Source organism: Myripristis murdjan, chromosome 10 (genome assembly GCF_902150065.1).
Source record: "Myripristis murdjan chromosome 10, fMyrMur1.1, whole genome shotgun sequence".
In the NCBI taxonomy this organism is placed as follows: Eukaryota; Metazoa; Chordata; class Actinopteri; order Holocentriformes; family Holocentridae; genus Myripristis; species Myripristis murdjan.
This window is the reverse complement of record NC_043989.1, coordinates 4,630,769-4,654,461: the sequence shown is the minus strand read 5'-3', so window position 1 is coordinate 4,654,461 and position 23,693 is coordinate 4,630,769. Positions and strand designations below refer to the sequence as shown.

The window sequence follows — 23,693 nt, the reverse complement described above, 5'->3', positions numbered from 1 at the left end:
AATAGATTATGTTAATCCGGTATTTAAATCTGTCCATTTTCATGTTTAAAAAAGAAAGAAAGAAAAAAAAAATCCGCAAAATTGCAAGCGTTCAGTGTTTCCTCCATATTCCTGTCAAGTTTCAAGCTTCAAGGCTTCTTTAATAGTTTGGGTTTGCATTGCAGGCAGGAGATTCAGCATTTAAAGTTTAAATATAACAACACGAAAGACGCATGATGGAAAAATACCACAAACAATATCCTGAAGTTCATAGAAAGTGCTTATACACATACCTTCAATGTTTTAAAAGCAAATAGAGTCAAGTAAGCTTCTGGTATAAAAGCTTCTCTGCAGTCTAGCACTAAACCAGGAGTTTTCCAGGTGGAAAAGTCTCTGAAACTGCATTTAGACCATCATAAGACACTAAAACTCTCCACTTAAAGCCAGAGTAATGAAATTGGTGTGATAATAGGTGGATTAGCAGCTCGCTCAGACAGGTTGAGGCAGGTTTCGTTGCAGGTTTTACAGACTGGCAGCCCTCGAGCTGCAAGGCGAAACCGTATCTCTTCCTCTCTCACATCCGCAAGGGACGACATCGACGAGCCGATATCAAATTTTTATTATAGCTCTACATCTCCTGTGCGGGTGTCACTTTAGCTCGACTTCAGGCGGTACAGGAGGTGCACCGCGCCCTTGATTCAACCCGGAGCGAAGAGCGGCCTCGCTCCTCAGCAAATGAAGACAACAAGCGATCTGTGCGCTCGGAGGCGGCGGTGGCGGCGGCGGCGGGGCGCGGGGGTCACAGAATGAAACGGCAACACCTCTGCAGCCACTTGACAGGATGAAAAAAGAGAGGGAGAAGGGGAAGGAGGGGGGTGTTTGAGAGCGGGAGAGGGTGGGAGTAGCACTTGAGGCCAGAATGGAAGACACAAGCCTCCCAGCAGCAGCAGTCAGAGGCAAGGGGACACAGGGGCTACTGTTCCCATTGAGGCCTTTGTCTCCCGGGCCGTCTCTTGTTTTTCCTCAGCAAACCGTGGGCACAATGAAGGCGGCGTGCTCCCCTCCCCTTGCCCAAAGGGCTGTCAATACTGGACCTATCAGACCCTGAATGGCCGAATCAGCCTTCCCATGAAAATCAAGTCAATGACCTGCTTCCCCTGGCTCTCCTCCTTGTGAAGTGGGTGACAGCTATAATTTCAATAAGTAAGACAGAGGGAGAGCGAGCAAGGGAGAGAGTAATGGAGAGAGAGAGCGAGCGAGAGAGAGAGAGAGAGAGTTTTCTCACATGTTGCAGAGGAGACTTTGCCTCAGAGCCGGCAGCCTCATATAAAATGCATTAATTCCTTCGCTGTGAGCTCACCGTAAATGATTTGATTGTGGCCGATTCGACATAGTTTTCCTGGCTTCCCTAAGCACCATTAAAAAAAAAAAAAAAAAAAAAAAAAGAAAGAAAACATGATGCTGGGAATGCTAAGATAATTTTGAACCAAACATTTAACTTCAGCCTTCTGACCCAATCAACTGGAAGAGAAGACAGGCTTTGTCCACCTTGGCCCATCCAAGAAAAGTTAGAGAGGGGAGGACGGGAGGAGGAGGAGGAGGAGGAGGGAGGGAGGGGAGAAACGTAAAGATTTTGCCAAGCTTTTGTCACGCCTTAAGGACTGGCTTAGTCAATTGCTGTCAGATCAAGAAGACAGAAAGAAAAACAGCCGTGGTTGCCTTATATAAAAAAACACTTTCTCTCACAGCCAAGTCGGGAGAGTCCCCATAGACAGAATTACACAGTTACTTTTAAAGGATTTGCATTTAAAAGATTGCGTACAGGCCTGAATGCGGGTCGTTTCCCCGTGACCATAGAAACACTAGAAAAGGTGGAAAATTCAGTCCGCTGAACTTTAAACGACTTTATTAAAGTGTCACTAATCAGAAGTGAAAGACACAAGGTTTTAGTGTTTGGGCAAACTTACAGAAAAACGCTAAAAAAGCTTAATGACCTGTTAAGAGCATTACTTTGAAAAGCCTTGTTGATGTCCCATTCCGTAATAAAGAAAAGACCACTGCTTGTGTCGGGGAAAAAAAAAAAAAAAAAAAAAAAATTAATACCTTAGAAATTTCAAGAATTTGACTTAAGTGTGGCGTTGAATAATTCTGACTTCAGGCCAGCAGAATTAAAATAACAGTCCCTTCGAGCACGGAGCATAATGCCAGCCTTTTCTCCAGTTTTCTAACTTTTTTTTTTTTTTTTTTCCAATAGCAAAATAAGTGTAGCGTAGCATTTTTGCCCACATAAAGCAGCACATTATATCATTACAGGAAAATACAGTATATCAACGTTTCAGCGAAAATACTCATTTTTATTTGCGGATCCAGGACGTAATTGAAACTCATCGGTCATGGAAATGTAATCTAACATTTTTTTTTTTTTTTTTTTTTTACAAATTGCCACCGATAAATACTTGATTCAAAAACACTCTGGCGTGTCCTTCCTCCCAGAAATAGCCAAATTCCTAGGCAGAAAATTGCTACCATTACAGCGTAATGGGATAACAACCCAAAGAATAATCCCTCGCTAACAATGGCGAGGTCTGAAAAGAGTCCTGGGAGTCCTGTTTGGTGTCTGCCAGGGGAGTCCAGCGTTTTACAGCCACCAACCGGCAATGTAATCTCCACTCAATGGAGACGACGTGGAGGGAGAACCTCAACACTGGAGTCTCTATCCCCTTCATCCACCCCTCCTCCTCCTCCCTCCCACATCCCCTTCCCATCTTTCTGTCCATCTATCCATCCCCATCCAGCCTCCATCCCATCCCCAAAGCGAATCCCAAGAACTGGGTAGAGCAAACCGCACTTCCATCCAAGAAAAACCAAGGGGGGGGAGGTTGGGGGGGCCTCGTGATCGGAAAGAATAAAGCTCCAACTGCAGGATAGAGCACCAATTTATGAGGACAGGGAGGGATTGAGAGCGGGGTGGGGTGGGTGGTGGGGTGGTGGGGGGCGGTTGGATGAATTAGCATCGGTGCTACAGATTAAAAGGAGCCTCTGATCTTCCAGGCCGGTCCTAATCATATACACCCTAAATGAATCATCCCGGGACTTCTCCTTCGCTGCAGTCGGTTCCAGCGCAAGAAGTAATTAAAGTGAGAGCGAATTGATGTATGCAGAGTGCAGGGGGGGGGGGGGGGGCAACAATGTAAACAACACCGACAATGGGATAATGATCGCAGGGGCTAATTTGTGTCATAACGATATGAATTGGATTTTTGCAAAAGAGTCGCGCGGTTAATGAGGGAGGCAAAAATCCTTTTTCCGAGCGCTGTGAGAGAGTTGTTGTTATCCCTTTCGCCTCCGTGGCATGTTGCACTCACGATTGTAATACACTGCTAAAGGGGCGCAAAAGTTGTTGAGGTCTTTACCACCGAAAACTCTGACATTTTTTTTTTTTTACTGAAGAAGGCTCATTTGACACCGGGATGATCCTATTATTCGACCTACTCACGGGAATGCGCCTAAATTTATTGGCAAAAATGAAGACAGACACTGGAGAATGAATAATTAAAGCTGCGTTTACAGCGACTTCAGTCACACACAAAAAAAAAAAAAAAAAAAAAAAGCAGCTTGCCCCGAGCCCCAGTTTTAAAGTGGCACAGTGTCGGGCTGCGCTTCCCACAGATCTCCTGTCAGTCAGTGCGGACGGGAATTCCTTTGATTTCCTGTAAAGTTTGAGTTTCTGTAGGCGGAGCTCTTTTTTTTTTTGTTTGTTTTTGGGTTGTTTTTTTTTTTTTGCTCAACCATGGTGGCAATCCCTGCTCGTGCTAAAACCGCCCGGTTCTTCTTCTGCTTATTAAGTTGGAAACATAAGGCGAATCACTTCCTGTGGTGTGGTATTCAGAAGACAAAACATATTTTTAAAAAAAACGTCTCGGCAACCAAATGGAAATGTGCTTCCGTGGGGTTAAAGAGCTCAGATCTTTTACTCGGTATCATTGTCAAATCCACTTCAAACTCAACGATTTTCCCTCTCAATCACGCAAATCTCAGGGGGAGGGTGGGGGGCATGGAGAAGAGGCGACTATATCCCCCGACTCTTGTGCGAGGCCGGGGGTTTGTCGTGACCTCGATACCAAACGGCACCGCGTCCATACAGAGTCCATATGGAGGCGTGCGCTGGGGGCAGACGGGCCGTTTGACAGTCAGGGAGTCAAACTGGTTCCATATGAGCGACGCTGGCGCTCCTCCAAGCCCGGGGCAACTGCGACTTCCTCGCTGCAGAGGTGCAGAGCCGGTGGGGGTCGGGAATAAACCCAGTGAATAAATATTGAGTTTCAAAGACAGTTCAGAATCTGATGCCCGTGTAGTGTTATAGGTAGATTTCCATATGTAGAGTTGCATTCCAAAACAAGATATCCAAGGACAAAAAAAAAAAAAAATACTCAACAGTAAAAGCTCTTTATGGCCAACTCTTTAAGTTATATATGATCTTTAGGCTTTTTGGTTTTAAGAAAAGCAGTTTTTCGCAGGGTAGAAACCCAAGACAAACTACAGCTTTTTGAAATATTTTACAGATGTACTTCATCTGGGAGCACCTCGTGTCGAGGAAAGGCTTATTTTTTCCACCATGAGCAGCTATTTCAGCTTAAAGCATCCAAGCATCCTTTCTAAACAAACACATCGTGACTATCCTCTTAATATCATGCTCCTTGTTTTGAGAAGAAAGGCAATTTTGAGTCATTTTTACTAGAAAAACATGGGACGTAGAGACAATTTTGATGTTCTGACAGATTAAATGATCTGTTTTTTTAAGTACTGATACATTTCAGGTGGTGTATTTTTTTCCATGATAGATTTATAAGAGTGTTATAAGCTCTTTATTTCCCTTTGGGTGCTTGGAAAACATCTCCAGTATGAAGAGTTAACTTTTAGGTAAATTTTCTTCACTTTACAGCATATTTTATTAACAAAAACATCATTTTTTTTTTATGTCATTCATCTTTTTCAGCTAATTTCCAGCTAGTTTTACTTCATCTTGCTTGATGCTTGGTTTTTAAAAGTCAACACAAAGAATAAGAATCTGAATTCAAAAATCCTAAGGTTACTTCTTTACTTCTTCACTCGAGCATCGCGGCGTTTGAATGGCAAAGTGTGACTCATCACGCCGGATGTGTTGTGGACCTCAGTTTCCTCGCTGCTGTGCCGTATTAATATCGTCAGCAAAACAAGTGTACCGAGACCATGGATCTAATTTATGAAACATTCCTATGGAAAATCTTGTGGCTGCAACCAAATCCAAGACAAATCTGCGACTTATAAAAAAAAAAAAAAAGCCATCTTGTTGTCAGAATCAGCAGTTTGTAGAGATTTCCTCCAAATGTCTGCGTATGTCAAACACCGAAAACAGTTTCTATCGATTGCAGTGGATCGGCGTTTCATCTCAGTCACGGCGATATGGCGACATAATCAGTTAGTCAGATAACATTTTTATGAATGAGCGTGAAGGAAGTGTGTGTGTGAGGAGGGCGAAGGCGCTCCCCGGGTCGGCCTCTGCAGGCGGCCAATGGGAGACAAAGAGAATACACCGCGCGGTTTCATGGTCCGGCCTGCAGCGAGGCATGATGGGAAGTAATAACCACATCATTACCAGCAGCATCTCAGCCTTGTCAGACGTCAGAGGAATAAAGGCGGCATGCGGAGATCGCGCTCCGGCTGCCAGTCTAATGCACTGTAGGCCTCTGTCACACACACACACACACACACACACACACACACACATGCTCACACAAACATTTATCGGCCTGATGAAACACAATCTCCGAAACGAGTATATGCACACACTTACACACACTCACACACACACACACAGCTGGTCGCTTGGCTGCCAAGGCGAAGGCAGGGCTTCCGCTGATAGGCGCAGGTTGTGCCAAGTCGGGTCAAAGGTCACGCGACTCGCTGGCAAACTCGAGCGGGTGTTGCTGTTCGTCGCTCTCCATCGGATCAGTGACTCATTATCAAATAACTGCATCAAATAGCGCACATATTCTGCGCGATCAAGTGTAAATCTGCAAGAGGCCAGATTAGCACCAGAGGGCAGCTGGCATGCCGGAGGGCTGCCTTGCTTTTAGGCTAAGACGCACGCACACACACACACACACACACACACACACACACACACATGTACAAAGCCATGCATGCTTTGTCCCTCACACACATGTAAAGGCTTTCTCTCACAAAGCCCTTGTGCTACTTTGTCTCTCTCTCTCTCTCTCTCTCTCTCTCTCTCTCTCTCTCACACACACACACACACACACACACACACACACACACTCATAGGCTTCTGCAGTGTAAGTGAAGCCCCAGCAGCACCAGGCCCCTGGAGCAGATAGAGACATAATGTAATATCTGATCACCCTCCATGTAAAACCCTAAGTACACAATGTCCTGGGAGGGAGACTTCATTACGATCTGTCCGTCAACAGCAGGCCGGCCGAGTTTGGACAAAGTTTTGGATGATTCATTTTTCAGTCGGCCATTTTTTTTCCTCCCCGCTTGGCAAGCTTACGTGTCAGTGCCAGAGACGCCTACCAGGATAACTGGAGAAAAATGAGAGGGGGGGGGGGTGCCAAGTTTTCAGAGAGAGAGAGAGAGAGTGCAAGATTGTGCAAGGAGTATGCAAGAGCAGATGCAAACGTGGTGGAGGGCTGAAAATGTGCAGGGAGCTATATATGCATGCACGCAGGCTCACATGGAAGCACACACACACACACACACACACACATTCAGAGACAAACACACACGGTCAAAATAGCCCAGAGTTTGGGAGGAAAGACCTTGAAAAACAACTTTCAGCACAGGACTTTGTGAAATTACACCTCAACTTCCACAAGACAATAGAGGCTGGTGAAATTAGGCCACTCCATCCATTTGCATAGGAAAATCACAGAGTGGGCAAAACGAAAAGAGAGAGAGAGAGAGAGAGAGAGAGAGAAAAAAAGAGTAAAAATAGCACATTGTCAACGCATGTAATCGAAACCAGAGCTGCAGCTTTCTCTTGTGCCCTTTAGGAGCTCTCAAACCGTCAGACTCCCCCCCCCCCCCCCGTTTGCCGCTCGAGATATCATCCGCTTTAATAAAAACACAACTTTTTTTGCCTGACAACAAAGCCAGACGGAGCCGCTCAGGTACCCCAATCACGATCGAGCGCCTGAGTCACGTTGACTTGGACCGGCATATCGCTGCCCAGAAAGCCCTCGCCAGCTGTTTTCAATTAAACAGGCCCAACTCGAGAGGGGAGAGGAAGGCCGCACTCACCAAAATGGTTAGCTATTTCAAGCCAGGAGTTCTTTTTCGCTCTCGTTCTCTGACAGGAGATCGGTTGTTCGACATTTGTGTAAACACAGTGTTTTGTTTGCTGTCGAGGGCCAGCCTTTTGCTTGGGTTGCCATGCGGATCCATACGACCGCGCGAGGCGGAGCTGCGACGGCCTGACGGCGCACCGGGGCGTCCGGCGCACGTGATGATATCACGCTCCGAAAGACGCTTGCAGATGATTGCTTCGGAAATACAGAGTAGACCGGCCAACTCGGGCCGATCTGATCCAAGAATCTCTTTGAATGAGATAATAATCCTCCAAAGTGAGGCTCGGGCTCACCAGTTATTGTCTCGGTGACCACAAGCTATTTTCCTGAGACGGTCCGCTCGGCTACGTGCTCACAGAACCGCAGCCTCTCGACAAAACGACCCACGGGAGGATGATCTGTATGGGTGATTTAGCATGCAAGGAGACACGCTTTTTCTTGTGTTACTTGACCTTTGCGAGACGCTCCAGAGTCCACCTCGCTGCAGAAACACCTGATGGGGAGCACCTGCTCGCTCAGTCAGGACAAGCTCGGTGGAAAAGGTTAACAATGACACACTTTTTTACACAGGTCTGTCTGCTGAAGGGTTACAGAGGGCAAAAAATTAAAGGAAAAGAAAAAAAAACATTGAGGGAAAACTCAGCGAGAGTATAATAAGGGGCATAAATTCACTTCTGGCTTCATTAAGGCGAGAGAGGCCGGTGGATTTGGAGTCGCTACGAAAAGGCCAACAAGCTGTCAAATGAACATCATAAATATAATCGCGACTACCACTTCCTTGTATGATTTTACAGTATGCAACATATAGAGCGAGGGTGTTGGAAAAGTCATGGAGGGACATTTTGAAAGCCGAAATATTTCAATGCTAAAATTCAAAACAGCTGTCAGCTGACTGCGGCTTGGACCTTCCCGACTCGAGGGGCTGTTTAAAGCGACGACGCAAAAGGCGCAAGACCGAGCGGCAGTCGTATTATCATAACAACACAACGATAAAACATTAAAAGCAGAAAAGGCTTTGTGCGAAATGCTGCGCTGTAACGCGGCACCGTCTTCATGAAGCCCGGGCGCACGCCGCCGTGCACGCGCACGCACATGCACGCACGCCGCGCGGGAGCTGCAGCCGGATCCTCTGATGGAAAACTCATAAAATAAGAGAGGAGATAACAATAACACCGGCGCTCGCTCTCTGGTGCCAGTCTATCTCTGCCTGTCTCCCGCCTCCGACACTAAAGCCCCCTGCTCCAGCCCTCCCTCGCTCCCACAGCTCCAACCTCAATCACCCCCTCCTTCTTTTCCTCCCTCACTCCATCTCCCATCTCTCTCCCTCTCTCTCTCCCTCTCTGCACTCCTAAATTATCTGTCCGAGCTGTGGGAGATACCCCTTCCTGTCTTGGGGTCGCTCGTCTTACCACAGGCCAGGGAAATGTGTGTGTGTGTGTGTGTGCGCGCGAAAAAGGACGTGCGCACGTGAGAACACTGCCTACGATGCAGAAACGCACATCCTCTCTCCCCATCTCGTTTGATGTCCCCCGGGGGTGGAGGGGGGGTGGCAGGGCTGCGAAGGAGGCGACCGCACTAAATGTCACTTTGGAGGTGCCGATGATGGAGGGTCGGGTTGGGGGGGGGAGAGAGGGGAGAGAGAAGTGAGATGTGGGAAGGAGAGGGAGCGTCTCTGTTTCCACATGAAAAGGCCAGGCAGGGCCGGTGGAGGCGCTGGGGGGGGGGGGGGTGCAGCTCTAACCCGAGCTCTCAAAACAATGGAAATTCGCCGGCGTGCACGCGAGCGAGCGTGTCAAACGCGAGTGTTTGTTGACGCTCGAGCTCGGCGAGTCACGTGCGCGAGCAAATCAAATCCTGGAGCTGGGATCCATTATTACCGCAGAGAAAATGTGCCAAAGTCAAACCCCCCCTCCTCCTTTCACTCTCCCTCTTTCTCTTGAACTCCCTACGTTTTACAAGTGAAAGTAGTGGAACATTATTATTATTTTTTTTTTTTTTCAGAGCTGGATCGACTTGGGCATATTTTATAGTCCCCTCACAGTCATCACAGTGCAGAGGAGACGGGGGCAGAAATCTCCGGGATGTAGTCATAGTTGAGCGAAGATTTCTTTCCTTACATAGCACTCGCTCGCTCGCTCGCTCGCTCGGGGAAAATGACCCGAATCATACGGTAACCCACCTGAGCGCGATCACCTCAGCCGCCGCCAATCAACTTCGCTCCGCTTGAGTGACTAAAAAACGCTCGGAAAGTTTAAGATCACGACTTTTTTTTCTGATTGAGCTCCCGATACGCACCAGCAAAACGAGCTCCTTTTTGATCGCTTCCTGATCCCCCCCCCCCGCCCCTGAAAAGGAGTGAGGCATTCCCGGCGGAGATGCATACTATTTTCGGTCGCACATTTTTTTGGCCGCCGCGGTCCGACCATGTGTGCTGGAGGCAGAGGAACGACCCCTCCCAAATGAGGCATGACAATCAAAGTCACAGAACAAGAGAAATGTATCTCCGATGTGAAAATAAACCCCCCGATGCAAACTCCGTGGAGCGTGCACGGCCCCGGCCACGTTCATTTATTATTCCAGCCGAAAAAAACATGCACTGACGTTGCACGAGGAAAGAGTCAGCTGAAGGGGGCAAACGTGAAGCAAGAGGCTGCAGGCAGTCACAGCCACAGAGCTGAGAGCAGTTTTTTTTTTTTTTTTTTTTTTTTTTTAGTATACATTCCCTGTGCAAACATGATTTAGCGGCGAACCCGGGTCCAAAATAGCGTATGCAAATAATTTTTTTGTTTTAACCTGTTTGGAGTAGCAGCGGGGTGGAGTTACCACACAATGACAATTCACTTTACCACAGAAGACAATACAAGGAGAGCTAGAAAGTTCAGGAAAATCAAAGGAGACTCACTGGAGCGTGCTTTAATGTGACTGACTGATTTGCTAACATCTAAATTTTCTTGATGCAACAAAACCCACCCATGTCATGAAAGCCAAACTCTCCCTGCTCACTCAATGCACACACTGCAAAAACGCAAAATCTTACCAAGATTATTTGTCTTATTTTAAGTCAAAAATTTCTTATTTCTAGTCAAAATATCTCATTACACTTAAAATAAGACATGATCACCTCAGAAGTAACTTGTTTTTAGACATTTTTCACTTGTTTCGAGTGAAATTTCACTCGAAACAAGTGAAAATTTGTTTGTTTCATTGGCAAAATTTGCCAGTGGAAAAAGTGAAAATTCACTTGAAATAAGTGAAAATTAGCTAGAAACAAGAAACAAATTCAACCAATGAAACAAGCAAATTTTCACTTGAAACAAGAGACAGTTGTCTAAAAACAAGTTACTTCTGAGGTGATCATGTCTTATTTTAAGTGTAATGAGATATTTTGACTAGGAATAAGACATTTTTGACTTGAAATAAGACAAATAATCTTGGTAAGATTTTGAGTTTTTGCAGTGCACATCTCTCTACTGCTTTATTTAATGCATCACATACATTTTCTGCATGTTGTCTCTTTACTGATGGTGATTATGTCCTGTGTTTGTTGCATGCCATGCGGCGAGCCCAGTGTCCTGTTACACACAACAAAGCCTTGAACTCGAACGTTTGGCTCTCCGAGAACAAACGGCGAACAGCATCGGCGCGTGACCTCGTCTCCTCAGTGCTCTGCATTTCATCTGTCTTATCTACTGCAGGAAAAACAAAATAATTTGCTAGAATAAAAGCACAGATCTGGGATTAGTTTGCCTCTCATGTGACCTACAGGCAAACATCGGCGTAACAGGATTCAGAGATAAACTAACTGGTAAACAACACCATAACATCGCTTAACTTCACTAATAAGGCAGGAAAATTTGGGCCGTGGCTCGCGATTGTGTTTTCCCCCCATCGGTCACAACGGGAGGCAACCAACCACGTTTAAAGGTCCAAAGCGATTCACTTCGATTTATTTCTGTCCCGCTGTGCAGCCAGTTGGCAGGTAAAACACCGAGAGTGGCTGGTAAATTGTGGGATTTAACAGCCGCCGTGGCATGTGGGCAAAGAAAGTTCATTTCCTGCCCTGATTTCTGACTTGACGCTCGGATTAACTCTGCAGGACGTGGCACGGCGGAGCACAACGACCCCGTTTCTGACCTTTCGCCAGACGTTTGACGGATACGCGCGACGAGCCGTGCCAGTGGCCGCTCCGGTTGCGGTCCAAAAGAGGAGAGCAACACAGATGTATTGTGATGAAGAATAAAACAAAGCAAGCGATCACACACAAACGGGGGTAGGGGCCATTAACGGTAAGAGAAATGAGACTGTCTGTTTGTAGAACACTTCTCCAAACTCAGTTACAAGGTGCCAGAAAATAAATAGAGCCAAACAAGCACTAACAGTCGGCGGTAATAAAAGGAGGACTTGCTCATCTGCACAGAAACAGCAGAGGACACGCCAAAAAAGCAGCTCTCTTGTTTGAATGAGGCTAAAAAATGTCCACTGAAGCTACCTTTAAGAGACTTTCCCTGCACTTTGTGTGAGCCTGAACTTGAGTGTTGCGGTCAGTGTGTGTGTGTGTGTGTGTCCCTGCATGCATCCACGCACGAGTGAATGTTTATCTAAGTTTTACGGCGATTGTCTCGTAAAACGGACAGGCACTCGGAGAAACCCGTCCCGTCCCGTCTCGCCGCCGGCCGCCCGGCTCACCCCGCCGGCCCCCCGAGCGACCACCTACCGAGAGAGGCCGAGCAGATGCGTCACCTCCTGGAGACCCCGGCGATGACCATTTCAAAACGCACGTCCGGCCAAATTACCCCGTGAATTTACAGCCCGGGTTACGGCCGGGAAGGGCACCACCCGTGTCAAACACATGTGCAAAACACACACTCTCCAAATAGTGCAATTACACCGTGCAATTACAATGCATGTGGACGTGGTTTGTTATGCATCGCTTTTTTTTTTTTTTTTTTTTTTTAGTATACATTCCCTGTGCAAACATGATTTATGTAAAATGGAGTGAATTTTTAATACCATACTTGTGTTTGATTTGAATGCAATCAGAGCCCTTTTGTGTTCAATTTGATTACTAGGGCAGGGAATCTGTAATTATGCCAAATGTCCACTTTAGGGGGGCTTTTTGCAATATCACTCGCTCTTTCTCTTGCAATGTGAAAGCTGCAGCCATCAATATTTCTATTTTTACGAGACAATTTTCAGCCCTCACACACACACACACAGAGGCGTGCACACACTCCGGCAACCATATCATTTTGTCCAGCGTTGCATGACCTTCCCCTCCCTGCCTTGTTGACCTGACTGGCTGGAGAGGTTTTATGTTTCAGAAAGGCCTTTTTTTTTTTTTTTTTTTTTTTTTTCCCCTCTTCTCGCTTCGCCACATCAGCCAACCCCAATACCGCCTCGGATGCCCTAATCACATTTCCTTCAGCGTTCATGTTGGAGGAGGTTCAGCGGTACCAAACTACAGAGCTGAAAGGAAAAGAGACAGAGCCAGAGAGAGAGAGAGAAAGAGAGAGAGAGAGAGAGAGAATTGGACTCGATGAGTTATGAATCTGCTCGATCCAGAACACCGACCTAGAAAAAAGGGAGAGACAGATAGAAAAAAGTGATGCAAAGAGAGAGAAAAAAAAAGAGAGGGGAGACGAATAAAATGGAGATCAAATCGACCATAGCAACAGAGATCAGCGCTAATATGAGCCATGTATCTGCCTCAGCCATCTGCATTCCCCGGCTGTGATGTCCAAAGGCTTTGGGCAGGCACAGCGAGTACCCCCCCCGCTCCCACCTGCTTGCAGGACACGAGCCGAACAACTTTCCCCAAAATCTCCTGCTCTCCCTCTCTTCCCACAATGCTTAGCAACACTTCACTAAACCCCCCCCCCCAATCTGGTACGTCCAAAACCCCTCTCTGAAATGTTTCCCACAACTCCCGATAACACTGTCTGACAGGTTCAGAAACCTCCTCAAAAAAAAAAAAAAAAAAAAAAAAAAAAAAATGCCCCTCTCACACTCTTTCTCCTCTCACAGCTCCTCACAACTCTACTGTTTGCCCTCGTCGGATGGGGGGGGGGGAGAGGTGGAAGGCTGACGGGGGCATCCACACACACACTCCTAAATCTGTCATGGAGTGACGCTGGCACAGACAAAAAAATAACAAAAGCCTCCCGAATCGTGGCCGGGGCAGTGCAACACTTTATCTGCAAAGGCAAAACAAAGGAAGGCCTGTTGAACGCTCCGACTGTGTTTATTTTTCAGGGGGAACAATGCGTGTTAAGGGTGGTTGTGTGTTTGTGTGTACGTGTGTGTGTATGTGTGTGTGTGTGTGTGTGTGTGTGTGTGTTTGGAGCAAGGTTGGGAGGAGGGAGGGGGGAAGTGGGGGGTAACAAGAAGTGATGTAGCACTCCAGGGCCTCTCCAAAAAAACAGTACTTCATTTTCTTTCACAATGAGTTAAAGAAAACAATCGTGGCCGATCCAGAGGGTTGGAAAAGGTTCGAGTGTGAGGAGGAGGAGGCAGAGGGAGAGAGAGAGAGGCAGAGAGAGAGAGAGAGAGAGAGAGAGAGAGAGCAGTGAAGATAAGAAACAGAGATAGTCAAGGTAGCAAAAAGAGGGAAAAACTTTTCCAGTTTCCCTCTGATTTCTTTACCTTGGACCTCTCTATGATACAGGGTCATTCGAGGGACAAAAGAATATTTTCTATGTCTCTTGGCTTTGGCTTCTCTATGGCTTTGACCCCTTGCACTCCTTCCTTTGGTTTGCTTGTAATGCTCATAATCTAGTAACCGCAGCTTATTCTTTGCCCTTGCAGTCGGTATAAATGCACTATCAAAACACCTCAAATAAAAATGCAAAACAGGAAACGGTAGAATAGAGTCTGTGTGTCTGGAATAAGTTAATATACTCATGGATCCAGTAGGTGTAAGTGTAGAATACCTAAGGTGTTTACCAGAGCTGGTGTCAAGTATTTAAAAAAAAAACTATGCAACTGTGAGATTTTTATTTGAAGTCAGCCTCATCTTACCAGTCTACATCACAATATGGAGCTCTGAGGTTCCCACCTTCCCCTGAAATGAAACCTTAGATTTGCCATATTGGCCAAAAAATTGAATCCGGTGTCAGGTGAGGACCCTGGTGGAATATCCGCTCCACCTGCAGGAAGTGACAAGTTGAAACTTCAGAGCGAAAGACAAAGCAGCCTCTAAAAAAAGCACAGGAGAGGGCTGGATTCACCAACACCAGCTGAAAAAGCTGTCAAAGGTTTTCTCAGCATCTCCACCCCTATGAGCCACTGAGAAGAAGAAGAAGAAATAAAGGGTTCTTTGCTTTACCGGCGCCGCATTACATGATTTCTGGGTAAATGAAACTTTCAGACAGTTTTCTCCGGTTGCCACTTGGGCTGCCAGAGTGTGAAAAGTTGCCTAATGCAGTGCAGCCTTTGCTAACTTCCACATATTGTCTGTGCTTTCTGTCACCCATTGTATTGTCCTACGTGGCAAACTCTACGTCAGAGATATGATGCACGCTGCACATACCGTAATTAAGACTCTAATCAGCAATCAGTGACAACGAAACCTATTAAAATACCAGAGAGGCTGAAGAGAAACAATCCCCAAAATCCCTCCCACCCGTCCAAATCAAGCCCAGCAGGGTCCTGAGATGTTTGAGATCACGGCCATCGATAAAGCATGTCCAGCCAAATTCTCTTTGTCTGAGTGTTTCCAAAATATCACACATGCTGCATAGCCGAGGCAAAACGGCTGCCAGCTTTCCTCATGCGTCTAATCAATGGGGAGAATGGAAAGTGCAGCATGTGAAAGGGTCACAACCCCGGGGATGGAAATAATCCTCCAGTTGCTACCGGGTATCTGGTGCATAAACACTGCACTGGAAAAACATTAGTCTTAGTCTAGGTTTACACAATTGTACCACACTGTGCTTTGAGGCACCGGAGCGACAGAGTGGAGTTCTATATATGAAAACGTCTGATTCATTCTTAAAATTACAGGTACAACCGCAACTGCCCATTACATTGCACCGCAAAACGAGGCCATATTTCCTATTGGCTAGGGTCATTTGAACTCCCAATAGTGTCTGGGTTATTAGATCTCACACTTATAAAACTGAAGAAATTGACTGCACAGTGAAAGGATATGGTAAAGTCATCTCTCCAAGGGGGTGAGAAAGTTCAGGCTTAGCGTGGAACCAAACCAGAGTATTAGGTTTGGGAAAGGAGAACTATATTTCTCTCATTAGTCCAACCATAGAGTCTGCAGAAAAGGAGATTGCCATCTTTGCTGCAGGCAAATATAAAGCACATTTGATATCCCCATTTGGCCAAGGAAAGCTTTAAGTTAACTTAGCTAACAAGATTTTGCCAAGTAATCCTTGATTTCAATAATGCTCCAGTTTGTCTCCAAATAACTGATTACTGGATTGAATTTCAATTTTAATATTTTCAGTGGTTGAAAAGGCATCAATAACAACTGTCAAAAGCATCCCGCTAATCTCTGAACTCTTAAATCATTTCACGTCGGCCATTTTTTAAGTGCCCTCCAAGGCAATAATATAGAACACATTTCTTATGGGGAGCAGCAGCCACTTGGGTTTTGCTCTGAAAAGTTTAATTTATATACGTGTATCATCAAGCCTGTAATAACATGGCATTTTAAGTCCCAAAACACATATAGAGTCACATTTGTTTTTCATTTGACTGGTGGCCAAGCCTTAGCCACCCAAAACTGGGTTTAGGCTTCCCACATTCTGCTTCACAGAATTTAACTCCCCTCCCTTGGGGAAAGTTCAAGGGAAGCCTAAAAGAGGTGCATCACATAATGCAAACTTAGTAGACAGCTTAAATTTCACTTCTGGGATTTTTCCCCTGTCCCCCCCTGCCCTCAAAATCTTTTCACAGAGTCTTAAGAGGTCACCCAATTTTAATGGTCACTTATTGCCTGTGGAGCAAGCCGGTGGTACAAAAAGTACCCCAGGACCACCCCGGTGCTGAAACAGCCTCAGGCTCAAAAGCTCTATTTGATACTGGCACTGATTAAGTGATGCATACCTGCACTGGACCGGATGACCATATGAATTACTCTCTTTTTCATTTCTTCTTGAGACACTGAGGAAACGATCAAGGGCCTTGACCCTGATAGAGCAGCCCAGAATGATTTATGTCTACAGCAGGGATATTAAAAATAGTCCTTTTTTGATTTGTGCAATTCATATCCACTGATAAGAATATTCCAATTCATAACAGCAGGAGAACAGCTCATGCAGAGGGCATGCAGCATTCATTTCCCTTTCCCAGACTACTCAGATATTAGAGGAGGCACATACTAGAGGAATTGCTGTGGCCAGTATGTTTTGGGAACTGGAGCAATAAAGTTATCATGCCAAAGAACAAGGAGGCCTTCTTACTTACATCCAATGCAATTGTTATTTAATATAACACAGAAACATACTGTAAATTAAAAAAAATAATAATAATTAATGACCAGCCAAATGCAATAGGTAGGTCTGTTTTATGTGTGACTTGGACACTTTCACTCCCCATTTTTTCCAGCTGAAACCTTCATCTCATTTCACTTACTCCTTCCAAATGTCTTAAACAAATGCCAGTGGTTCAATTCATGCCCTCCCTCCTGCCAAACAGATCAAATAGACCAATATTCCATAACACAAGGTCATTTTCCAATACCTGTAGAGAGTAGAAAACTTAAGCAGTGTACTCACCTCGGCACGCTGCGTCCTGGGCTGGGTGGCGTCCGTCTCGATGGCGTACACGTCCACCAGGTACAGGTCGGAGCCCTGCTCTCGGTCCAACTCGGCGGCTGTCTGTATCACTCCGGAGTGGCGGCCAATGGTGAACAGACGTCCCACCGCTTTGCCGCCGCTGCGCACCGCCACAATGAAAAACTCCACTTTGGTCCCCGAGCCCCTCGGGCTTGAAGCATCCAGTGAGATGACATTGGTGCCCGGAGGCTGGCCCTCTTTCAGGATGGTGATGTATTTGGGCTGGGAGAAAACAGGCCCATCTACCCCTTGGAGGATGATGGTCAGCTCGGTCCTGGAGGCCTTGCGGTCGGTGCCGTGGTCAGTGGCCGACACTGTGAGGGTGTAAATGAGCCTGGACGGTACGAGCTGGGACGCCAAACGAATATCCCCGCTGTAGCGGTCCATGATGAACGTGTCAGAGTCCCCTTTCACCAGCTCGTACTCCACTTCCCCGTTAGCGCCCTCATCAGGGTCAAAGGCCACCACCGTTGTAAGGATGGAGCCGATGACTATGTTGGGCTCAGCCACGAGAGCATTCTGGGATATAAAAGTGGGGACATTATCATTCTGGTCCGTCACCCATATTGTGACATTCTTCAGGGCAAAGCGCCGGAATTCAACAGGGACGGCCTGGTCGGTGGCTTTGATTGTCAGTTCGAACAGATTGGAAAACTCCCTGTCTATCTCCTTGTTTGTGTATATGAGCCCAGTGCTCGGGTCAATGCTGAAATGACCTCCTCTGGGAATCTGCTGAACAATGGAGTATTCCAGCTGGCCGTTTATGTCTGCATCTGTGTCATGAGCTGTAATTGTCATGACTGAGGCTGAGATGGGAATATTTTCGGGGATCGATTTGAAGATGTCACCCGGGGTAAATATGGGAGGGTTGTCATTAAAATCTCTGACATGTATTACCACAGGAATGGATGAGGAGCGGGGTGGTCTACCGTTGTCTTTTGCAGTGATGTTGAGTTTGTAAAATGACTGCGTTTCAAAGTCCAGTTTTTTAACTAAAAAGATGCTGCCAGTGTTGGGGCTGATGCTGAAAGTGCCGTGGTTGTTTGTGGCCGTGATGCTGTAAGTTATGTCGGCATTCTGACCAGAATCTGCGTCAGTGGCGGTCACAGAGGCCACTAACTCCCCTATCCTCATGTTCTCCAGAACATCCACAGACAGTGACGACTTGGGGAAGGAGGGGGAGTTGTCATTCTCATCCAGAATGCTAATGCTAAGCATGCAAGAGGAGGATAGGGGCACTGTTCCAGCATCAACAGCTATGATTTTCAGTGAATAGGAGGATGTGGATTCATAGTCCAGCTTTCCAACTAGAGTGACCTGTCCCGAGCTGCTGTCAATGGTAAACTGACCCTCCTCATTGCCTTCAGTTATGTGGTAGCGGACCAGTCCATTTTTGTTCTCATCCACATCGGAGGCAGAGACCCGCAGCAGCTGTGTCATGTTCTGGGCTGACTCTGAGATGGAGGCCTGGTAAATGTCTTTGGTGAATTTGGGTGGGTTGTCATTGATGTCTTGAATGTAAACTTGCACTTTCGCCTGGTCTCTGAGGGGTTTGGGGAGACCCTGGTCTGATGAGACGACCATGAAGCTGAACACAGCGGCGCCTCTTTGTCTCATGAGTGACTCGCGGTCCAACTGCAGAGTGCTGGTCAACTCCCCTGTGATGGCGTTCAACTCAAAGTTGGGCTGTGGAGTCTCAAATGTATATCTGACCTCACTGTTTGGGCCAAAGTCCTTATCCTCTGCGAAAACCCGCCCAACTAGTGACCCTCTCTTCTGCTCTTCCTCAAAGTGGAACACATAATTGGTGCTGTTAAAAAGGGGACGGTTGTCGTTTACGTCATCTAGAATTACACTGACATTGACGCTGGCACTTAGGGGCTCCACTGCCCTGTCTGTGGCCACAACCACTAAGTTATATCTGTCCTGTATCTCTCTGTCCAGCTCTGATTTGATGTACAGTTGCCCGTCTGGAAAAATCCCAAACACGTCACCTGTGTTGCCACCAACAATGTTGTACATAATCTCTCCGTTCAGGCCAGAGTCTTTGTCGGTGGCCTCCACTTTGAAAAAGCGGCTGTTGACAGGCTCAGACTCCAGGATGATGACCTCATATGAAAGCTGGTCAAACACGGGGGAGTTGTCGTTGACGTCATACACGCTGACTGTGAGAATGAGGCTGGAGGTGCGCTGGGGCACCCCCATATCTGAGGCTATGACCTCCACCTGATAGGAGCTGGTGGTGACCTCCAGTGGCCCAGTCAAAGTGATGAGGCCATGCTTCTCATGAATGTGGAAAAGACCTTTGGGGTTTTGTTTGAGGCTGTAGACCACCATGCCATTAGTGCCCTCATCAGGGTCCGAAGCTTTGGCCTGGAATATGACGTGCCCTGTGCTCCAGTTTTCCACTGCACTGACATGCTCCACAGCATGGATAAAATGAGGGGCGTTATCATTTAAGTCCTTCACAGTGATGTTAACAAGCGCCTCACCTGTGACCTCCCCACCCCTTGCTACAAGCTTTAGCTGATAAAAACTCTCCTCCTCTCTATCTATTTGACTGGACGCTGTAATCTGGCCTGCGTTATTTACAGCAAAAACTCCCATCTGGTCCCCCGAGGTGATTAAATATGTAATGTTTGTGTTCAAATCAACAGTTGTGGCAGATACAGTCCCTATAACTGTCCCGATGCCAACATTTTCAAACATGACAAAACTGTAGACTTTCTGGCTAAAGGTAGGCGGGTTATCCTGTGTATCTATGACAGTTACAGTCACAATGGCCTGAGTGTGTGACCGGAGGCCACTGCCATCTGCCGCTGTCACCTGCAGCTGGTAGGCAGTCTTCTCCTCTCTATCCAGGGGCACGACTGTGGTAATTTTCCCTGTGTTGCTATTAATGTGGAATTTGGACGTGTCTCCAGCAGTAATTATATATTTGACTGTACCATTCCGACCCAAATCAGGATCTGTGGCTGACACAGTGGTTACATAAGAGCCCGACGGCTCATTCTCTTTCACATTGGCAAAGTACTGCACCGGGTAGAAAACTGGCCTATTGTCATTGATATCCCTCAGGGTAATGTTGACTTTTCCAACAGAGTGCAGAGGGGGGCTGCCTGAGTCTGCTGCCTTGATGTACAGTAAGTAGGAGGCCTGGTCCTCCCTGTCTAGCTCTGCGGCTGTGCTTAATCGACCTGACACGGCATCCAGGCGAAACAGCTCCTGGACGCTGGCTGGAGTCTCCGCATCAAATGAGAACCGGATAGTTCCATTGGCCCCAAGGTCATCATCTGAGGCAGACAGCACAACCAGCTCACTGCCGGCAGGGCTGTGCTCCACGAGGGAAATGTGATACGTGCTCTGTGTAAATGTGGGCACTTGGTCATTCACATCAGTGATGTTGACTATCAATTTAGTGTAAGAGATTTTGGGCTGTAGCCCCTGGTCTTTGGCACTAATATTGAGCACAATTTCAGATGCTATTTCCCTATCCAGCAAAGCGGCGCTGGTAACCAGACCACTGTTTTCACTGATGGAGAACCAGCCCAAAGCGTTTCCAGACACCAGGGAGTAGCGCAGGTTGGCATTCTGCCCAGAGTCGCCATCTGTTGCAGAGACCCCTTTAATGTAGCTGCCTTTTGGTATGTCTTCACTGATATCTACTCTATACAGTGCTTCCTGGAATATGGGCGGGTGATCATTGATATCATTCACAAAAATAACCAGGCTGGCAAAGGAGGACCTGGCCATAGGCTTGCCATTGTCCGACACAGACACAGTCAGGTTGTATGAGGAAATTCGCTCTCTGTCTAAAACACTGGCCACTTTGATCAGACTTAAATTAGGGACAGGAGATGTGTGCACTTCAAAGTGTCTCTGCTCGTTGCCTCCTAAGATCGAGACAGATATGTTGCCATTAGCTGTGGGGGAGTCTGCATCAGAGACGGTGAGCAAAGCCACAACCGTGCCAATCTGGGCATTTTCATCAACGGAGGCAAATTTAGATGTCGTGGGAAAATAGCGGAATTTCACAACGGGGTCATTATCATTCACATCCAAAAGTTTGATTGTGGCCTCTGTCCTGCCTGACAGAGAGGGAACCCCATTATCCACTGCATGAATAGTCAAGGAGTACTCTTTCTTGCTCTCATAATCCAAACCCTCTTTTATAATAATAGTACCTGCTTTAGGGTCAATTTGGAAAGGTGTTCCCTCATCTAGAAAGTACCTTATATCTGCATTGGCTCCCTCATCTTGATCTGATGCTGTAATTTGTAACACACTAGAGCCCACGGCTGCATCCTCAAAAACACTTGTCTGATACTGGTCTTGATCAAAAACAGGCGGGTTGTCATTTATGTCTTGAATAGTGACATTTACTTGCAGGTAGCCAAACTTTTTCGGGTCGCCTTTGTCCTCTACCTCAATCAGGAGCTGGTAAAAGGGAGTCACTTCCCTGTCCAAGCCTCCAGTTGAAACAAGGTGCAAGAATGCCCCCTCTCCACTAGGATTGACTGTAATATCCAAGCGGAATTTCCTCTGCTCGTTGCCGTTCACTATTCTGTAGGTGGTGTGATCAACTCCGTTACTTCCTATGTCTGAATCTGTTGCAGTGTCCAGAATCACTTGTCTGCCGCTACTGGCGTCCTCTTTAAAGGACACCACGATCGACGTGTCTGGAAACACAGGGGAATTATCATTTATATCCAAAACCACAATCCTCACCTCGGTGGGATAGGTGGGCTGGCTGGAGAGCACCACCACGTTGATGACATCACTTTGTAAAACCTCTCTGTCAATCACCGACGAGGTGTAAATGACTCCCGTGGTGCCGTTAATTGCAAAAAGTTTGTGGTTCTCGCTGAAGCGGTAAGTGAAACTGGGCTTGGTCTCTATCGTCCCCACGTAGGTGCCGATGGGCTGCTCCTCCAGGACCTGAAACTCTTGACGGACTTGGCTGGATGCTGAGTATTGCGATAGAGTCCATAACATCAGTAAAATCAAATGAAACCGGCCTAAGCCCCTACCTGTGAGCGCCATGGTCAATTAGCCAGTCCACCTTTTTCAGAGCAAGTCCATGCCTATGATGCATCAACTTTATTGAGGTTGGACGCACCGCTAAAGCATTGTATTCCAGCAAATGTGGTGGAAGAAGAAGAAGAAGAAAAAAAAAAAAAAACTCAATGAGAAACCCAGATGCGGTGCGTGTCTTTTCCAAACTTGTTCAGTGTCTCAAAAGTACTCCCAAAGTGCGGTTGTATCCCGTGTAACAGTGCCTCAAATGCAGCAAAATCCTCTGAATGGAGAGTATGATTCCTGCACACCGAGGAAGTTTCACCTCAGATCCCGTGTCGCAAAAAGCATCTTCTGGACGGAATCTGACAATCCATAATGTCTCCAAACGGGACAGAAGTAAAAGTTCCTGGCGCCTCGGTGGAAACGTGAGGGGGAGAAAAAGTTTATCCAGAAGTTACAGGGCGCAGTTGAGCGGTGCGGAGTCTCTGCAGGCGGCTCAGCCTCTGCACCGTCCCGTGGAATAACGGTGCAGGCGCTTCAGTCATATTGTGCTCAGGAGTCCCAGTAAGTTAGGACAAAGCTGGAGTTAGGCAAACTCCCTCCCATCACTAATCCCATTGGATAGCGGTGCTCCTGCCCGCCCTCCCCCCCGCCTTTCCCCCGGTCCATTGTACTGCGCACTGCCTTGTCCCTGCTTGTGGAAGGCGATGTCAATCAAAGAAGACAGGTAATGATCCCCCCCAGTGCCACTAATATCCTCACCGAACAGATTAATGTCTGCAGCACTGTGCTGAACAAGCTCAAGGATATGGAAATAAGCTGTGATAAACTTTAGAACCATACTATACAAATATTACAGCAAAACCTAAATTATAGTGATACCATAGGAGATTGAAAATAAATATTAAGCTGCGATAAGGTCAGTATAAACTTACTATAGGGTACCAAAGCCGCTGTAGGATTATTATAGTTTATTATAGTAATTTATCACTATAATACTCCATTAGCAGTGAAAAAATAAGATATATAAATACCATATTGAGCACCACATGCTGATATGCCTATATTTATCTTTATTGCCTAGGTTAATGTATAAGCACAGTAAGTTGTGGACTAGAAAAACATTATTTCAAAATATTTAATAGATAATAGACAATATAATAATTATTTATAAGAACAACACATTGAGTTTATATTATTGGAGATGAATAACAATCACGCTATATTATTTTATTCACATCAGTATGCTTTGTTGTCTTTTATGAGATCTATATGTCATTTAGACAGTTACTTTCAAACAATAACAAAGTATGTAATTAAGTTCACCCTTTAGCCTAATGTTATAACTTTGAGTGATATGGCTGTAGTGGATAGCGTAGGTAAGTAGCTCCATCTAGTGGCTAAATGCTGGTACTTCAACCCAAAACACATTGACCTTATATATAGACCAGAATTTGCACACATTTGAACATTTGAGTCAATAACTAAAAAGAATAACACGTCACAGAATATTGACAAAGATTTAAAAATACATAAAAGCATCTTCACTATCCCCTGT

General features: G+C 46.3%; 1 protein-coding gene across 1 annotated transcript in view; it reads right to left on the bottom strand.

Annotated features, from left to right (window-relative positions):
• Positions 1 to 22,243, bottom strand: part of fat4 (FAT atypical cadherin 4) — a 110,007-nt gene extending 87,764 nt beyond the window's left edge. The window contains exon 1 of the mRNA XM_030062675.1: positions 17,057 to 22,243. Within this exon, the coding sequence (XP_029918535.1) occupies positions 17,057 to 22,159 (5,103 nt within the window). The 5' untranslated portion in view covers positions 22,160 to 22,243. The remainder of the gene's footprint in view (positions 1 to 17,056) is intronic.
• Positions 22,244 to 23,693: the final 1,450 nt, after the last annotated feature.